Source organism: Oryctolagus cuniculus, chromosome 2 (assembly GCF_964237555.1).
Source record: "Oryctolagus cuniculus chromosome 2, mOryCun1.1, whole genome shotgun sequence".
Taxonomy (NCBI): domain Eukaryota; kingdom Metazoa; phylum Chordata; class Mammalia; order Lagomorpha; family Leporidae; genus Oryctolagus; species Oryctolagus cuniculus.
The window spans coordinates 73,464,833-73,483,370 of NC_091433.1; the positions used below are offsets into that span (position 1 = coordinate 73,464,833).

An 18,538-nucleotide genomic window follows, 5' to 3' on the forward strand; every position below is an offset into this window, starting at 1 on the left:
AAAATAAATAATAAATAAAAGCATATAATTAGATACTTGATCTGGTATTTCTTTTGGAGAAGAGTATGTTCACAAAAAAATGCTCCCGGAACATGATAGAGTCTAGAATTTAATATGCTATGCAAGGATTTTACTGACCAAGAGAATTTTTTTTGACTTTTAAAACATTACACTAAATAAACTCCCAAGGTCAACATACTTGTGGAATTGAATGAACCTGGTCTTCTATTTTTTACCAACCAATTTTCTTGGTTAGTAATGATTATGAAGGTACTTTGCTCTTCCCTACCATTAACTTCACTTGGATATGCATATTTAACAAATACATTCTAAACCATAGATGCAGATGAAAGTTGATATGCTCTGTTTATATCACATCCCATTTTGCCAGCAGTAACTTGCAGGCATTCATACTCATTTACTTAAAGTTACCTTCAGGGGCTTGCATTGTGGTGTAGCAGGTTCACTTCCAATATAGCTTGCTGCTAATGACCTGGGAAAAGCAACAGAAGATGGCCCAAGCGTTTGGACCCTTGCCACCCATATGGGAAACCTGGATGAAGCTCCTGGCTTCTGGCTTCGGCCTGGCCCAGCCCTGGACATTGTGGCCATCTGGGGAGTGGATTCGTGAATGGAAGATCTCTCTTTCTCTCTCTGTAAGGAGTGAAGGGAACTCATATGCTTGAGACAGGGGTAAGCTGGAGCATGCTGCAGGTAGAGTAGAAAACAACATTTTGGAGTAGCTGTTAAGGGATGACAAATGGAGTTAACAGGAATACATAAAAAGATTTTTAAAATATGTCTGGATTTGCCAGCGCTGCGGCTCAACAGGCTAATCCTCCACCTTGCAGCGCCGGCACACCAGGTTCTAGTCCCGGTTGGGGCACTGGATTCTGTCCCGGTTGCCCCTCTTCCAGGCCAGCTCTCTGCTGTGGCCAGGGAGTGCAGTGGAGGATGGCCCAAGTCCTTGGGCCCTGCACCCGCATGGGAGACCAGGAGAAGCACCTGGCTCCGGCTTCAGATCAGCGTGGTGCGCCAGCCGCAGTGGCCATCTGGGGGGTGAACCAACGGTAAAGGAAGACCTTTCTCTCTGTCTCTCTCTCTCTCTCACTGTCCGCTCTGCCTGTCCAAAAAAAATAAATAAATAAATAAATAAAGGTCTGGATTTGATTATGGCATGAAGTAGGAATCTCATTTTACTTTTGTTTTCGACTTAAATACTTTACATATGCCCTATTTGCTTGCATATTACTATTGCTCAATATTCGAGATACATCTTGGTTTAATTCCCTTTAAGATACTATGGGGGCCGGCGCTGTGGCTCAATAGGCTAATCCTCCGCCTTGCGGCGCCGGCACACCGGGTTCTAGTCCCGGTCGGGGCGCCGGATTCTGTCCCGGTTGCCCCTCTTCCAGGCCAGCTCTCTGCTGTGGCCCGGGAGTTCAGTGGAGGATGGCCCAAGTCCTTGGGCCCTGCACCCCATGGGAGACCAGGAGAAGCACCTGGCTCCTGCCATCGGATCAGCGTGGTGCGCCGGCCGCAGCGCGCCGGCCGCGGCCATTGGAGGGTGAACCAACGGCAAAAGGAAGACCTTTCCCTCTGTCTCTCTCTCTCACTGTCCATTCTGCCTGTCAAAAAAAAAAAAAAAAAAAAAAAAGATACTATGGGGCTGGCACCATGGTATAGAGGGTAAAGCTTCCGCCTGCAGTGCCAGCATCCCATTTGTGTCCTGGTTCGAGTCCCAGCTGCTCCACTTCCAATCTAGCTCTCTGCTGTGGCCTGGGAAAGCAGTGGAAGATGGCCCAAGTTCTTGTGCCCCTGCATTCACATGGGAGACCCAGAACAAGCTCCTGGCTCCTGGCTGCAGATCGGTTCAGCCTTGCCCATTGCGGCCATTTGGGCAGTGAACCAGCAGATGGAAGACTGTCTCTCTCTCTCTCTCTCTCTCTCTGCCTCTCTGTAACTCAGTCTTTCAAATAAATTTTTAAAAAAATCTTTAAAAAACAAGATACTGAGCCGGCGCCGTGGCTCAATAGGCTAATCCTCCACCTTGCGGCGCCGGCACACCGGGTTCTAGTCCCGGTTGGGGCGCCGGATTCTGTCCCGGTTGCCCCTCTTCCAGGCCAGCTCTCTGCTATGGCCAGGGAGTGCAGTGGAGGATGGCCCAGGTGCTTGGGCCCTGCACCCCATGGGAGACCAGGAAAAGCACCTGGCTCCTGGCTCCTGCCAGGATCAGCGCGGTGCGCCGGCTGCAGCGGCGGCCATTGGAGGGTGAACCAACGGCAAAGGAAGACCTTTCTCTCTCTGTCTCTCTCTCTCACTGTCCACTCTGCCTGTCAAAAAAAAAAAAAAAAAAAAAAAAAAAACAAGATACTATGATTGTTATGTATAGTCAATGTTTAAGACTGGCCCCATTTTTACTCATTCCTATCTACCACTGCTTTGTGATTTTCACCTTTTCTATTTATTTTTAAATCAGTTCTTCCTGATATGTACTTCTCAATAGTTTTTTCAACAATGATCTGAGAGTGGTAAACTCTATCCCTTAGGAAAATGAATTTTGCTCTCAATCCTAAATGATAATTTACCTACATATAGAACTCTAACCTGGCAGTTACTTTCTTTCTGCATTTTAAAGACAGGCAGATTCCCCTGTCCTCTAGGCTTCCATCAGCTGCCACTGATTGGTCTATATTTTCAGACCAACTATAGTCCCTTTGTGGGAAATGTATCCCGTTTATCCTTGATGTTACACTTTCACTACAATGTGACTAAATCTGAAGATTACTGTCTTTGCTCCTTTCTGGGAACTTCTCAGCCATTTTCTCTTTTTTTAAAAGATTTATTTATTTATTTGAAAGGCAGAGCTACAGAGAGAGGTCTTCCATCCACTGGTTCATTCCCCAAATGGCTGCAATGGCCAAAGCTTTGTCAATCTGAAGCCAGGAGCCAGGAGCTTCCTCCAGGTCTCCCACACTGGTGCAGGAGCCCAAGGACCTGGACCATCCTCCACTGCTTTCCTAGGCCATAGCAGAGACCTGGATCAGAAGTAGAGCTGCTGGGACTCGAATTGGGACCCATATAGGATGCCAGAATCGCAGGCGGTGGTTTTCCCCACTACACCACAGCACTGGCCCTGCCATTTTCTCTTATAATCAGTGCATTACCTCTCTCAGTCTCTTTATTCTTTCAGTCTAATAGACAAATTGTAGACTCAGCCTATTTTATGTCTCCTAAACTCTTTAATACTTGCCAATTCTTTACCTCTGTGTTACATTCTGTGCAGTTTCCTCAAATTATTTTTTAGTTTACTAATAGTCTATTCAGTTATGCTTTATAACCACTGAAGCTTATAATAGGTACATTTCATATTTCCAGAAGTTTTATTTTGCTGTTTTTCATACTGAGTTTTCATTGTCTTTCATCATTTTGAATATACTTCATTTACAGATTCAGCCAAATTATGCTATTATCAAACTGACAAGGATATAATCATTTAGATTAGTGACTCTAACTCACAGAACTTCACATATTTTGTCCTTTTGGACTGACTTCATCCTCATCTAGACCTTATCTGTAAGAACCACACAGAGGGGCCGGCACTGTGGCATAGTAAGCTAAGCCTCTGCCTGCAGTGCCGGCATCCCATATGGGTACCAGTTCACGTCCCAGCTGCTCCACTTCTGATCCATCTCTCTGCTATGGCCTGGGAAAGCAGTAGAGGATGACCCAAGTCCTTGGGCACCTGCACCCATGTGGGAGACCCAGAAGAAGCTCCTGGCTCCTGGTTTCAGATTGACCCAGCTCCAGCCATTGCAGCCATTTGGGGAGTGAACTAGCGGATGGAAGACCTTTCTCTCTCTCTCTCTCTCTCTCTCTCTCTCTCTCTCTAACTCGGCCTCTCAAACAAATAAATAAAATTTAAAAAAAGTAAATAAAAGAGAAAAAGAAAAAAAAAAGGACCACATAGAGCCAGTGCTCAGGGCATTTACCCCTCAAGGAAGATTTGCATTTCCTTCTTTCAGCTGCACCTACTATTTCTGTGCTTGGGTAATACACATTCTAACTCTGAACCCACATGAAATGGTAAGGAACCATGTTCATACATTCCAAGAGAGTCCCCTTTTCCACTCAACAGTTCAGAGATCTTCAGGTTTCTCTTATCATTAGCTTGTATAGGGAGTAGGATTTTTTTTTTTTTAAGCCTGTCCTTTTTGAGGATTCTGGCTTTAGGTAGGTGGTACCTAAATTCCAACTTCCTTGGACAAGACAGGTCTTGCCTTCAGTCCCCACACAGGAGTTAAAACCCAAGTCCCTAAAATCTCATAATGATTCCATTATTCCCCCATATATAGCTTCTATATAAGCTATAGCTCACACACTATTCTCGTTATTAGTCTCCTCTTTTTTTCTGCCCCTAGCAGTTTCCCTCAGTTTCTGGTAAGTACAGTGTGGTATTTTAAAAGTATGTTTAAGACTAATATGACAGATTACGTAGAGCGCTGTATTGCTAGTACCAGAAGTCTAAGTCATTTATTTTATGAAGTGAATATTCCACAAGTCATTTTGGAATATTTTCATTTTCATTTCATATCAAAGCCATTTACCTGACAGGATATATTTCAGCTAATAAAGACTGACAGATACTCATTATTAACTCTACAGTTTTTTCCTTAGAGCTAGGTGCACCAGCACATAATATGAAAGTTACATCTCTCAAGCTTTGTTGCAGTTAGACAGGAGCACTAAGTTTTTGTGGCGAGATGTAAATAAAATGGTTTTTGAAGTTCTCTGACTCTATACTGAGCATAGGTAAGTAAAGGCTAAATCACTATCTTAACTGAAGTCTCCTGATCCCAATCCAAATATTCTTTATTACACTTGGCTTGCTGTGAACTTGAAGCTGTTACAGATGGCAATCATAAGTAGAAATGCATAAAGGGATCATTATAAAGTGAAGACATGAGGGAAAAGAAATTTTCCCAAGCATAAGTTAAACAACAACATAAAGATCAACACTGATTTTGGACTAAGATGCAGTGCTGAATAAAGGAGTAAAAGCTTACTTAAAGAGGAAGGGGAAGACAATAATATAACCAGAAAATCCTGTTTAGTACACAAATGAACAGGCATTTTCTTTAATGTTACGTAGATAATACCATAAATAGAGCTTGTTTGACTTATTTTTAAAGACATTTTTCTCTATCACAAGGGTGTTTACACCACACAAAATAAAGTTACTCAAATTCTCAGTCTTTGGCACAACAATTAAAGATCAGTGAGATCTAATACTCTCCAGTTTAAACTTGCCTATCAAGTTTAAATAAAAAGAATTAAATCTGTATTGTATTATAAGTTTAGTGCATTTCCTATGTAAGTTAAATATTACATCATGGGTAAAAAAAAAAGTACTAATTAGATCAGATTACTAAGATTTATATATCTCTTAAGGAGTAGTAGCATAAAAAAAATGACCTAAATGAAAAATCTCTGTGAGATCCCAACGGAAAGAATGGGCCATCAAAGAAGCAGGTACCTTTCTCTGAAGGGAGGAGAGAACTTCCACTTTGATTATGGCCTTGTCTAAATAAGGTCGGAGTTGTGAACTCAAGAGGCTTCCACAGCCTTGGCAGCTAATGACAAGAGCCTTGGGTGATTACTGACGTCATAAATTAGAGTGTCAATTGTTAAATCAACAATGGGAGTCACTGTGCACCTACTCCCCATGTAGGATCTCTGTCCTTAATGTGTTGTACTATGCGAATTAATGGTAAAACTAGTACTCAAACAGTCTTTATACTTTGTGTGTCTATGTGGGTGCAAACTGTTGAAATCTTTTTTTTAAAGGATTTATTTATTTGAAAGTCAGAGTTACACAGAGACAGGAGAGGCAGAGAGAGAGAGAGAGAGAGAGAGAGAGAGGGAGGGAGGGAGGGTCTTCCAACCGACGGTTCACTCCCCAGATGGCCGCAACGGCCGGAGCTGGGCCAATCCGAAGCCAGGAGCCAGGAGCTTCCTCCTGGTCTCCCACATGGGTGCAGGGGCCCAAGGAGTTGGGCCATCTTCTACTGCTTTCCCAGCCCATAGCAGAGAGCTGGATTGGAAGTGGAGCAGCTAGGTCTCGAACCAGCGCCCAATGGGATGCCGGCACTTCAGGCCAGGGCGTTAACTCACTGCACCACAGCACCGGCCCCGAAATCTTCACTTAGTATATACCAAGTTGATCTTCTATATATAAAGATAATTAAAAATGAATCCTAATGAAGAATGTGATGGTTTTCGGGTGGGAGGGTATTTATGGGCAGAAAAACCACTATAATCCAAAAGTTGTACTTTCAAAATTTATATTTATTAAACAAAAGTTTTTTAAAAAAAGAAGGAATAGCAGAAAACAACTTAGTAAGTTAGTACAGCAAAAGTTGTGATCATATCAAAATACTAAATTTCTTGGGCAAGTTAATAATTCACTTTATAATTTCAAAATTCATATTTAAGTTTGCAAAAATAAAATATGATCAAATCAAGAGATACGGTTTTCTACATTTTTTCTTTTTTTGAATTCACGGTGGCTAATTCAATCATCCACTTTCTTACAAATCTTTGTTGTAGTTAGTCCACACATCCCTTTTTTAAATTCATTTATTCATTCATTCATTAAGAGGTAGAGAGAAAGACAGCACTCCCATCCACTGGTTCACTCCCCAAATGGAGAGGCCTGGGCCAGGTCTCCCCAGTTATGTGAACCATCAGTGCAGGGAGTTGGAATCAGCAGCCATAGGTGGATATTGAACCAACCCACTCTAAAACAAGATGTAGCATCTTAACCAGCATCTTAACTGCATCCATCCTTACCCCTACATTTCTATGGTTTTCTTTCAAGATATGGAGTCACCTCCTGTTTCACAGAGAAAAGAGAAGCCATCAGGCAAGAATTCCTCCAGTTATACTTGCCACTCGACATGTATACAATCTGTTTCCTCCCATCTCCTCCTCCTAATACAATGTAAGTATCATCTGTCTTATCATCTATGACCAAACTCTTCACTTATGTTTTTTATTCTGGCCCTTGACAAATCAATGATCCTCTTTCTTTCAGTATTTAAATACATTGAAGGAGCTTTCATCTTAAGAAACAAACAAAAAAATAGGAAACAATTCTATGTCCCTCAAGCTACCATCCTCCCTCCTCCCCTTCATGGCCCAATTCTTGAAAGAGTTGTCAACACGTCCTCACCTTGTCTACCTTACTTTTTCCTCACCTTTATTCTCAATTTATCCAACTATAATTTGATTTTTACCTCAAATTATTTCAAAAATCACCCATGACTTTGTTATTGCTTACTCAATGTAATTTTCTGTTTCTCATATTGGAATCCTCCTGGATAGCATTTACTGTGACTACTGCCTCTGGTGGGTACTATCTTTCATTGCTTCCATGTCCCTCCTTGTCTTCTTTCTACTTGTCTGCACCTTCTTGGCATTGGCAGAGCTTCCTTTTTCTGTCAGTCCTTCAAATCACGGATGCTCACGGGCGCCCTCCTTAGGTGCTTTTCTCTTTTCATTTTACATATTCTGAACAATGTTATCCATTCTTTTTTTTTATTTTTTATTTTTATTTTTTTGACAGGCAGAGTGGACAGTGAGAGAGAGAGACAGAGAGAAAGGTCTTCCTTTTTGCCGTTGGTTCACCCTCCAATGGCCGCCGCGGCCTGCGCACCATGCTGATCCGATGGCAGGAGCCAGGTGCTTCTCCTGGTCTCCCATGGGGTGCAGGGCCCAAGGACTTGGGCCATCCTCCACTGCACTCCCGGGCCACAGAAGAGAGCTGGCCTTATCCATTCTTCATGACATTTAGTATTTGATTCCCAACTCTATTTCTATAGTACATATTTCTCTCTCGAGCTTCTGACTTACATATCCAACTGGAAATTTTCCTTTGTCCAATAAATACCTGGATCCACTGTGCAAATTAAAATTTTACAACCCATGCCCACTAGCTTCTCTTTTTTCTCTTGAGAGCCCAGTCTCAGTGAAATGCAGCACATCCTTCCAGCTGCCAAAACAAGGACTTCAATATCACTGGGTTCTTCCATCTTCCTCATTTCTAAGTCAATCAACTAGTCAGTACTAGTGATCCTACCTCCTCAATCTCTCTCCAATTCAGTAACTTCTTACAATAATTTCCCTAGTAAAGTAATAACCATCTCTTATCTAAGGACGTATTATGGCTAAAAACTGATAGACATGTATATTTTCTTTAAAAATTAAAGACTTAAAGAGAATCACACTTGTCGCTCCCCCTCTTCGTGGAGGAACGACACTAAACCCTGCCTAGGCTTCATATCCGAGTCACGGTACCATTATGTCGCTCCCCCTCTTCGCGGAGGAACGACACAGGACCCTGTGCTATTCTTTTGTCTGCTCGGCCCTTCCCGGGTTTGCTGCTGGTTCTTCCCGGGTTGGCTACCGACCCTTCCACCTCCGTGGAAGGGCGGTTCCCCCCGCCACTTTCCCCACTTCCGCGGGGGAGCGGGACACCGCCGGCCGGCTCTCTCGGGGGCTGCTCAAGTGTTCCTCTTAGATGTTCCTGGTGCATGTTGTCTCTCTCCTCCTTTATAGTCCTCTTCCACCAATCCCAACTCTGCTACCCACATGCCGAGTACGCTGCTCTCCTCCAATCAGGAGCAGGATCAGCTCCTGCAGGTCATCACTCAAGTTGGCGAGAGGCAGCTGCGTAGAAGTTGTTACTCCCTTCTCAGCGCCATATTGTGGGAGAGCAGATGCACAGAATAAGTCTTAATTCCAGTAACAGTCTAGTCCGAGTTGCTCCCCACAACACTCTCACATTCTTCTCTAAGAAGCAATAGCATCTTACCTAAGACTCCTTACCCATCCCTCCCTCTCCTTCCCCATTGCCTCTACACCTAAAGTGATTTTTCCAAATACAAATTTTAATATATCATCTTCATCCCTAAAAATAAGCAAATGTCTCTCAATTCTCTTAAAGTTCACGTTCCTTAGTTGACCTTTGAAGGTCTTGCACTATCCACTTTCCTATCAACTATTAGACTATGTCTGATTACTTTTTGCCTTAAATTCTCTGCTACATCTATATCGACATTCTTCCAGTTCTGTGAACACATTATGCTACCGCATGTTTTTCCCTTGACTTAGAATATATTTCCTCGGCCCCTTGCATTCCTTTTGTACCTAATAATTCCTACTCATCCTTTAAGTCTTTTCTTAGATGAAGCTTCCTGCACATTTAAGCCATGTTTAAGGCCTCGATCCTGGGGTATATCTTCTTCTACCATGCTCCCATGGTAGAATTCTATTTCTCCCCTCACATTACTTTACCACATTGCATTATAGTTATTGTACATTCTCACTAGAAGTAAATTGCAAAAGAATACAAATTTCTTTCACTTGATTTAATCATTATAAATGCATACATGTATCAAAACACCTCTTTATACTCCATAAAAACATACTATAAAATGTAGGGATGTTGGCTGGCATTTTGGTGTAGGGGGTTAAGCTGCACTTAGGATGCCCACTTCCCATATTAGAGTGCTGGTTTGAATTCTGCTACTCTGCCTTTAAAAAAAAAATTATTTGAAAATCAGAGTTACAAAGAGAGGAGGGGGACAGACAGAGAAACAGATATCTTCCATCCACTGGTATACTCCCTGGATGGCCACAAAGGCCAGTGCTGGGCCAGGCCAAAGCCAGGAGCCAGGAGCCTCATCCTGGTCTCTCAAGTGGGTGGCAGGAGCTCAAACAGATGGCTCATCTTCCACTGTTTTCCCAAGGCCATTAGCAGGGAACTATATTGCAAATGGAGCAGCCAGAACTGGAACAGGCACCCTCAAAGGATGATAGCACTGCACCTGTGGCTTAACCCCCTACTCCACAATGCCAGCCCCTTGAGTTCTAGCTACTCTGCTTCTGATTCAGCTTCCTGCTAATGCACTTTGGAAGGGAGCAGAAGATGGCTCAGGTATTTAAATCCCAACTACCCAAGCTGGATAGTGTTCCTGGCTCCTGGCTTCAGCCTGACCCAGCCCTGGATGTTGTGGGCATTTGGGGAGTGTACCAGCAGATGGAGGATATCCATCTATCTAAGATCTCCTGTCTCTATTACTCTGCCTTTCAAATAAGTAAATAAAAATTTTTTTAAAGTAACATTATTGTAATAGCTTTAATGATTCCAAAGTTTCTTTAATCTTTAGGAAGAAAATGGCACTCATTTCAGAAAAATTACTAGAGATAAATTATATATATTCAGTCCAAAGGATAATTACATTTTACTAAGTAATCATAAACAGTTCAGTCCAAAATTACATAAGTAGAATCGTATGTGAAAATCAGTTCAGATGTCACATTAAACACAAATACACCTGAATTCCAATTCAAAATACAATTCAATTCTTCTTGTTGTTTTGATTGTTTTGTTTCATAGAGATCACACAGAGTGAGGAAAAAAATTATTATACACATTCATTCAAACTTAATGCTGAAATTATTGAAAAGATGAAGATTTTTTAAAAATTTAAGTTCAGAGTTAGGACGGTTTCATGTCCTGATTCCCAATGTGGATCTAAATAAAAGAACCCCTACAAAGTGTCACAACCAGCTTTCATCAAATCCCAGGTAAAGATTCCCACAACTACATTTCTGGTGTAACCAGAAAGAGAATATACTTTTCGGAAATTCATCCAAATCTTACTGTGATTTAGTTGTGGGAGGGAGGCTCTATATTCAAATGGTGGTATGTGAACTTATTACATGGTCAAACCATTTCAAAGTGAGCAGGTGGAATCTGGTGGACTTATTTGTCACAAGGTGATTCAGGAAACCAAAAGAGGGGATCACTTAGTTTATCTTCCTATACAACAATATTATTTTACACATAATGAACCTATTTTCATTTTCCTAACTATTCTCCATTTACACATCTGATAAATTCTTCAATATGCTGGGGGAAAAATAAGCATAAAACTATATCTCAAGATGCCCTGGAAAATACATACAATAAAGAGGGGCAGACATTATAGTGCAGCAGGCTCAACTCCGGCTTGGGATGTCTGCATCCACTATCGGAGTGCTGGTTCAAGTCCCAGCTACTCTGCTTTAGATAATGCTCGGCTTCCTGATAATGCATCTTGAGAGGCAGCATATGATGGCTCAAGTGCTTGGGTCCCTGCCACCCACCCGGGAGACCTGGATGGAATTCCAGCTCTTGGTTTCAACTTGGCAGAACCCTGGCTGTTGCAGTTATTCGGGGAGTAAATCAGCAGATGTACAATCTCTCTCTCTCTCTCTTGCTCTGGCTCTTCCTTTCAAGTAGATGAAAATTTTAAAAAGATATATAGTGAAAAAAATTTTAATGCAGGATTTTTAGCTAATGCAGGAATAAAAAGCAGACAGAAAATCAGTTGAACTCATTTTCCACCCCACAGTAAAACTGAATTAGTTGAAGCTTCTTCAAATAAACAAATCATAAAATAGCTCATGTGTTCTGCAAAATAAATAAAACATAGGAGTAAAGTGTTAAGCACTCTGAGGTTTTTTTGAGGGTTTTGTTTGTTTTGTTTTGTTTTTATTCTGGACCTGAAACAAAAAGGCAGTTCTAGGACAAAATTTTTCCCCCTAATAAAAATAGTGTTGTATGGCTAAAACGTTTAAGGTTCTCAAAATAATCTTGTCAACATCTCTTTATGGTAAAGTTCAAGGCCACAATTTACTGGAAAATTTTGGCAAGCCAACCTTGCACAATTAAAATAAATACTGTGTCACGTGATGTGGTCTCCCAAAGACTGGAATTTTGACTCTGACTGAAGTCAATATGACTATAAATAACTACTTTAGTTGAACAAAATATTAACCCAATAATACTCACAGAATGCAGTTGTACTTCTTCAACGTATATATGCCATACAAATATTTATCATGGGCTTGTCTAATTTAACAAATATTTATTGTGTCTACAAGAGCTAAGCCCTTTACCTGACAAGGAAAATATGAAGGTGACCAAGACCAATACAGTCCATTTCCTTAAAGTGCTAAGACAAGCAAAGAAGGTAAGCAATTCACACAAATAGTTCCCCAAAAAGTCATTATCGGAGAATACAGGATCAGCAGGAATATTTTATCAGTCAGAGGCCTTCTGGTGGAAGTTCAGAAATCTTCAAAGCAATGGCAATAGAATTTATTTTTATAGGTTAATGCTCTTGACTTCCATCAGTTAAAGTATTATAACATACACAGGTTAATTTATATGCCAAGCTATGCCCAACATAATATGCTGCTTAAAAGAGGCTTTATGAAAAGTTCTTAGCAATAGTTTTAAACACCTAAAGGAATCATTTCTACCACTTCAGGAAGATCAAGTAAACATAATAAATGAAGCAGCAGAAATCTGAAAAACGGCAGATTAACTACATGAGTCTCCTTCAAAACCTTTTCTTCCGCTGGCCACACTAAAATCATAAGTAAATTTTAAAACAGCATAAATATACAGACTAAGAAAGAGAAAGCCCTAAATCATTTAAAATAATTCACCAGACTTTTATAAAGTTGAAGAGTTGGAGGTGAAATAACTGACTTAGAGGCATGATCTGTGTGCTGTGGAGAAGATCAAACAGGAGTAAGTTAACTTCTATATGGAACCCTAAAAAGTACAAGGCCTCGGAAACACAAGGACTTATAAGACAGTGTAAGTGCTGGTGTTGAAAACAGAGGACTGAGTACCAACATGTAAGTATAATAGGAGATAGCCCACAAGACACATGCTCTTACACATACGTGTATCTGTGCCTTCATCCCTAAGATTACTGCCCCTCCTTTCTTTCCTACTCTTTGAAGAAACTCAACGGTACCAGATAAGAGAGAGCCAAAAAATACTGAGATCTGGATGCTGCTCTACTGAAAAGTCCCAATCACCAGATGAAAAACCAGGTTTATGAACAAAGACCTTGAGTGGTTTTCAAACAAGCAAAAAACAGTGAGGAAACCTTCCAAAATCAAGGTGAGAGTTTGTAAAAATCATGCAGGAATAACAAAGGACCTAAAAGAAACAAAGTAACCCAAGTGAGCAAAAGACTAAACTATAATTTACATCTTTATAGTCCAAGAGAAAATACTGCAACCATGAAACACAATAAGGTGCTGTACCACACAAACATTAGTGAACACCTAGAGCAGCAGTAACAACACCCCTTTGGACATGAGAACCCCGAATCAGAGCTCCTGGGTTTAACTCCTGCTTCAGCTTCTGGTCAGTTTCCTGCTAATGCCCACCCTGGGAGGCAACAGGTAATGGCCCAAAGAGTTGAGTCCCTGCTATCCATGTGGGAGCAGGGGACTGAATTTCCAGTCCCTGGTTTCAGCCTGGCCCAAGGCAACACTCTGCAAATGTTGCTGGTAATTGCAGAGTGAATCTTTAGATGAGAAATCTCTGTATTTTCTCTCTCTCTCTTTAAAAAACTAAAAAATAAAGGATTAGATTAAGATCTGTCCGGAGATTGAATTTCAAACTAACAGAAAAAAAAAATGAAACTGTGAAAGAAATAATAAAAGAAAATTACACAGAATTTTCAGACATATATTTCCCTATTGAAAAGGGCCCTTATATAACTTGCACAATTAATTTAAATTTAAATTTACTATGTAATTTTTTTTTGACAGGCAGAGTTACAGAGAAAGAGACAGAGAGAAAGGTCTTCCTTTTTTTTCCAATGGTTCACCCCACAAATGGCTGCTACAGCCAGTGCGCTGCGCCCATCCAAAGCCAGGAGCCAGGTACTTTCTCCTGGTCTCCCATGCGGGTACAGGGCCCAAGCGCTTGGGCCATCCTTCACTGCACTCCTGGGTCACAGCAGAGAGCTGGACTGGAAGAGGAGCAACCTGGACAGAATCTGGCACCCCAACTGGGACTAGAACCTGGGGTGCCGGCACCGCAGGTGGAGGATTAGCCAAGTAAGCTGCCGGCCAACTATGTAAATTTTAAACAGTAGAGATAAAGAGAAGAATGTAAAAGTTTAGAGAGGGCATAAAGTCCACACACAAAATGAACAACCAAAAAGAACTCAGGGACAGACTTGGGAAGGGTAAGACACAGGATTTTTAATATTATTCGATCTCTCAAACAATGGATAGCAACGTCCATAAACATTAAATAATGTAAACAAATAAAAATATGTATAATCTTAAATATCAATAAATAACCAAATTATTGAATGCCCACTACATGCCAGGGGTACCACTGTACTTCAAATATATTAATTCTTTTACTCACAATGCGACTATCAGCCTCATTTTGCAGATGAAGAAACAGGCATTGTGAGCAGGAATTTGCCCCAAATGATACAACTAGTAGCTGGGAGAGTGAGAGTTCTAGCTTTCTGGTTGTGGTCTGTTAAAAACTGCATGATATTTTGTCTCAACTTTAAAAGTAAAATTAACTTTTAAAAAGAAAATACTGAATGAATGCTTTCTACCTTGCTAATCTGTTCCTAGATGAACTACAGTTGATTTAAAGTTACAACTTAGTCAACCAGGACACAAGGTTCATGCCATTCTCCAAGATAAGCCACAAGAGTTCACTGGTTGGGTGGGGTGGGGACGGATGACGGCTGAAGGTGTCTGCTAGTATTTTAAGTCTTCATCGTATACATGTTGCTAGAAGAACCATAAAACAGATTCCCTCACTAAAACACATGGACAACCTCCACAAAGAGTAACTAATGCAATTACATCCAATCACCGTTGTGTACCTATGTACAGACTAAAGGCTATAGTTACAAACAGCACAGCTTTCTCAATGATTTTCCTGCAAGCCTTCCACGCACACTTCTAGCCTTACAAGGAAAGTTTCCCTAATAATTTTCCTACTCACTTATGTGACTACTACATTCACAGATGTGACAAAAACATCACGCTCCTTTACTCATTCTTGCCTTACACCCTTCTTTATATTCTCGACCACATAACGATACTTGAGCATTTTTATGTGATGTTGCTCTCTACGAATTAGCTTCATTCACGGTTCCCTGCCTTTTGGTGTTCTACCCATTACCTACTTAAGGGATTCTAGCTTTAGTGGAGGGGAGAAGTAAACTTTTTAAATGGGCTTTTCTTTTCTCTACCAGTCTGGCAACATTGTTCTTCCTTCTCACCTGTGATGAGGAGGCTAGACACTTTAGTATTTCCTCTCTTGGGACTAATAAACTTCCTTACCCTATGTAGGGCCCTCATCCAGCCTGAGGGTTCCTTTGCCCTTTTTTTCTGAGTCGTGGGGGTCTGGCTGAAAGGTCACAGCCGTAGAAACAAGTATGGTCCTGATGCAGCCACAAGGGCATCATCTTTGTCTTCCGGACACCTGGGTGAGGGGGACCTGGACGTGCCTGGCCTAGCCCGTCTCTGTCTCATTGCCCGCGGTTCCCCAATCCGCGTCACACGGCTCACGGTCGCCACAACCCGGCACGTCCGACCTCGCAGGAGGCCCCGCGTCTCAGGCTCACCCCGCACGGTCCTCACACCACCCCCTCCCGCGAGCAGGTGAATCACACCTGCCCGCCAACCCTGGGGCGTCACCTGCGGGCCGGGCCAGCGCGCGCACGCGCACATACCGTCTCCTTGGCAGCAGCGACCGGGATGGGAAGCAGCCCCCGGCCGCGGAGCGCCTCCTCGGGCTCTGCGGCCGCGCTCTCGCAGGGGCGCCCCGGCGCCAGCCCCCGCGGTGAGTCGGCCCTGGGGTCCCCGTACAGCTGGTAGCACACGAGGCCGACGAGACCCCCGCCGGCCGCCGCCGCGATGCTCAGCTCCCCCCAGCGCCGCCGCCGCCGCCTCCAAGCAGCCTCCGCCACAGCACCCTCCTCATCCTCCCGGCTGGAGAAGGGCCGGCCAGGGAAACCCGGGACCGTCCCCGCAGGCCGCCCGGGCGGCCCCAGAAAGGGCTGGTGAGGGGATAGCGGAGACGGCAGCCGGGGTGGCGGCCACAAGAGCCGCCGCAGCGCAGCCATAGCGGGAGCCGCGGGCGCCGGAGCTGGGAGCGGGCGGAGGGGGTGGGTGAGGAGGGCGCGAAACCTCGCGAGAAGTCGGCGCGCCGGGCTTCGCCGCTGTCAGAGCGACCCCTGCGAACGCGCGGCCGGGACAGCCTTCGGTTCGGGGAACTGCGGGACTCGGCCCAGGGAGAACCTGGAAGAGGCGGCAGATCCCGGGTGCTCCTGGGCCTGCACCACCCTGCGCAGCCGGGCGGTCGTAAATAATCGCGCCGACACCGGGCGGCATTGGCTGCGCGAGAACCCAGCACCGCAGGGCACAGCTGGGTCAGCGGAACTCGGCCGGGTCTCGGCTCGCCTGCGGGCCGCGTCTCGGCCGTGCCGGCTGGGTCTCTGAGCTTGGTCCGCGCCCCTCGCAGAATGTCAATCCCCTGTGTCCTGATTTTCTAATTCGAGATCAGATCGACACTAGAAACTGTCCTCACGTGTACCCCCCAAAAACGAGTCACACAAAATTGGCTCAGGTTGTAGAAATTGCCAGTTAAGGCAATTAACGTTTTGATTACTCGGTGGATGGGGGACGACCAATGCTGTTTTTAATGGCATTGATATATTTTATCGTATTCCTAGACTCGTTTGATTCAACGGATCAGAACTGTCTTAAGCATATGAAAGGAAGTTTTTTTTTTTTTAAATCTTGAATAAAGACAAAATCTTGAAAGGTGTTTTTAGAGAAAAGCTGTTGGTGTAAATACAAGGAGTTGATAAGTGAATTGTGTCTTCATTACTTTTTTTTATTTTATTTTTTGACAGAGTTAGACAGTGAGAGAGAGAGACAGAAAGGTCTTCCTTTCCGTTGGTTCACCCCACAAATGGCCGCCACCCGCGGCGCTGCGCTGATCCGAGGCCAGGAGCCAGATGCTTCCTCCTGGTCTCCCATGTGGGTGCAGGGCCCAAGCAGTTGGGCCATCCTCCACTGCCCTCCCTGGCCACAGCAGAGAGCTGGACTGGAAGAGGGGCAACCGGGACAGAATTCCGGCGCCCCAACTGGGACTAGAATCTGGGGTGCCAGCGCCGAAGGTGGAGGATTAGCCTAGGGAGCTGCACCGGCCTTCATTACTTCTTGCGTTTGCTTTTTTTTGTTTGCTACAGCCAATCAGTTTTATGAGAAAGTCTTAGCAGTTCCCCACGCTGGCATTTGTCTTCAAACTGTGGAAGGATGCTAGGAGCCCCTGAAATGTTTGGGTTCCTGGGTGTAGAAAACTATATCCAGTGGCCTCAGCTGGGCTGCAGTGACACGCTGGTAAGAAATGTTGATTCTGGCAACTCCTCAGGAAGACTAAAGGTTTTCTGAGGCAATCAAAATGAGGTTCTCTGGCCCAGATCCTGCTATTCCTATTCCTCGCCGATCCCCTGCCCTTAAGTGACATTACATCTTGTTTTAATACAGGTTAATGGAATTTTATTTTCTTAAAGCTACTAAAAGTGGTTAAAAAAAAAAAAAACTCTGACATATAAAAAGGATATCGTGTGTGTGTGTGTGTGTGTGTGCGTGCACACACATTTCACTTCCACCCTGTTAACTTTAAGTAAGTAATGTCATAAGTGAAGACTCTGATAGCTCCTTATTTTATGACCAAGTTTCAATTTCTGCCTCCTCTGAATTCTGGAAGATTTTAGTTTTCTCAAAGCAATGCTGTGTTTTTTGGACTGAACAAAATTTCCTGATTTTTCCCCCCAGAAGTTCCCCACATAGTCTAATGGCATAATTGCCAGACTGATGAATTTGTATTTGTTGCATGTTAAAAGCTGAGTAGCTTTAAAGACAATTTAGGGAGATACCACAATAGTATCTTACTGTATATGAATAAAGCGATTACCAGAGATTCTCCATCTAAGATTACTTCAAATGCACAAACATACACACGGGTCTATTTATCTGTCCATCCAATTTCTCTCTAATTTAATAAATTTGCAGGCTCCAGCTTCTGCAAGAAATTTCTCTGGTTAGAAACGTAAGGTCTGCTGTGAAAGGTACTAAGTTTAAATTTGTATAAAAAATTTTGGATTAAATGTCTTTCTATGTGCAAAAGTTATTCTAATTATAACTTTCCACAATGCCTCTTAACAGTCAAATTTATTTGAAAAGTTATTTTTCTCTTTTCATAATTTCTCTTTTGATAATTTATAGCTACACAAGAGGAACTGAATTCCTCTATGTGGAATTTTTCTGAATTTAATTCCCAAAGGAAGAATTCTAAGAAAAAATATTCAGAATCTGCAAACTTTCTTCAGAAATTTATAAATGGTATTAAATTAATATAGTCAGCCAAGTTTTTGTTATCCTCTGCATCAAATTCTCCTGGACATTTATATCTATAAGGAGTGGGCATTTGGCCTGGTGGTTAACTTGCAACTCGAGATTCTTGTGTCCCATAAGAGGCCTGAATGATTCCTGGCCCTGGCTCCTGATTCCAGCTTCCTACTAGTGCAAATCTTGGGCTGCAAGTGGCTGAAGCTCAGACAGTTGGTTC

The 18,538-nt window shown here is 43.0% G+C and overlaps 1 protein-coding gene across 6 annotated transcripts in view; it reads right to left on the minus strand.

Moving 5' to 3' along the window:
• The window catches only part of MICU3 (mitochondrial calcium uptake family member 3), a 136,791-nt gene extending 120,020 nt beyond the window's left edge, over positions 1-16,771 (minus strand). For 4 of the 6 annotated variants that reach the window (XM_008251192.4, XM_051842596.2, XM_017338923.3 and 1 more), the window contains exon 1: positions 15,633-16,771. In XM_008251192.4, coding sequence (XP_008249414.1) covers positions 15,633-16,025 — 393 coding nt within the window. In that variant the 5' untranslated portion in view covers positions 16,026-16,771. Of the gene's footprint in view, positions 1-432; positions 1,045-15,240; positions 15,592-15,632 lie in introns of those variants that run through there. The other 2 variants (XM_051842599.2, XM_051842597.2) reach the window with 2 other exon arrangements.
• Between the last annotated feature and the right edge of the window lie 1,767 nt (positions 16,772-18,538).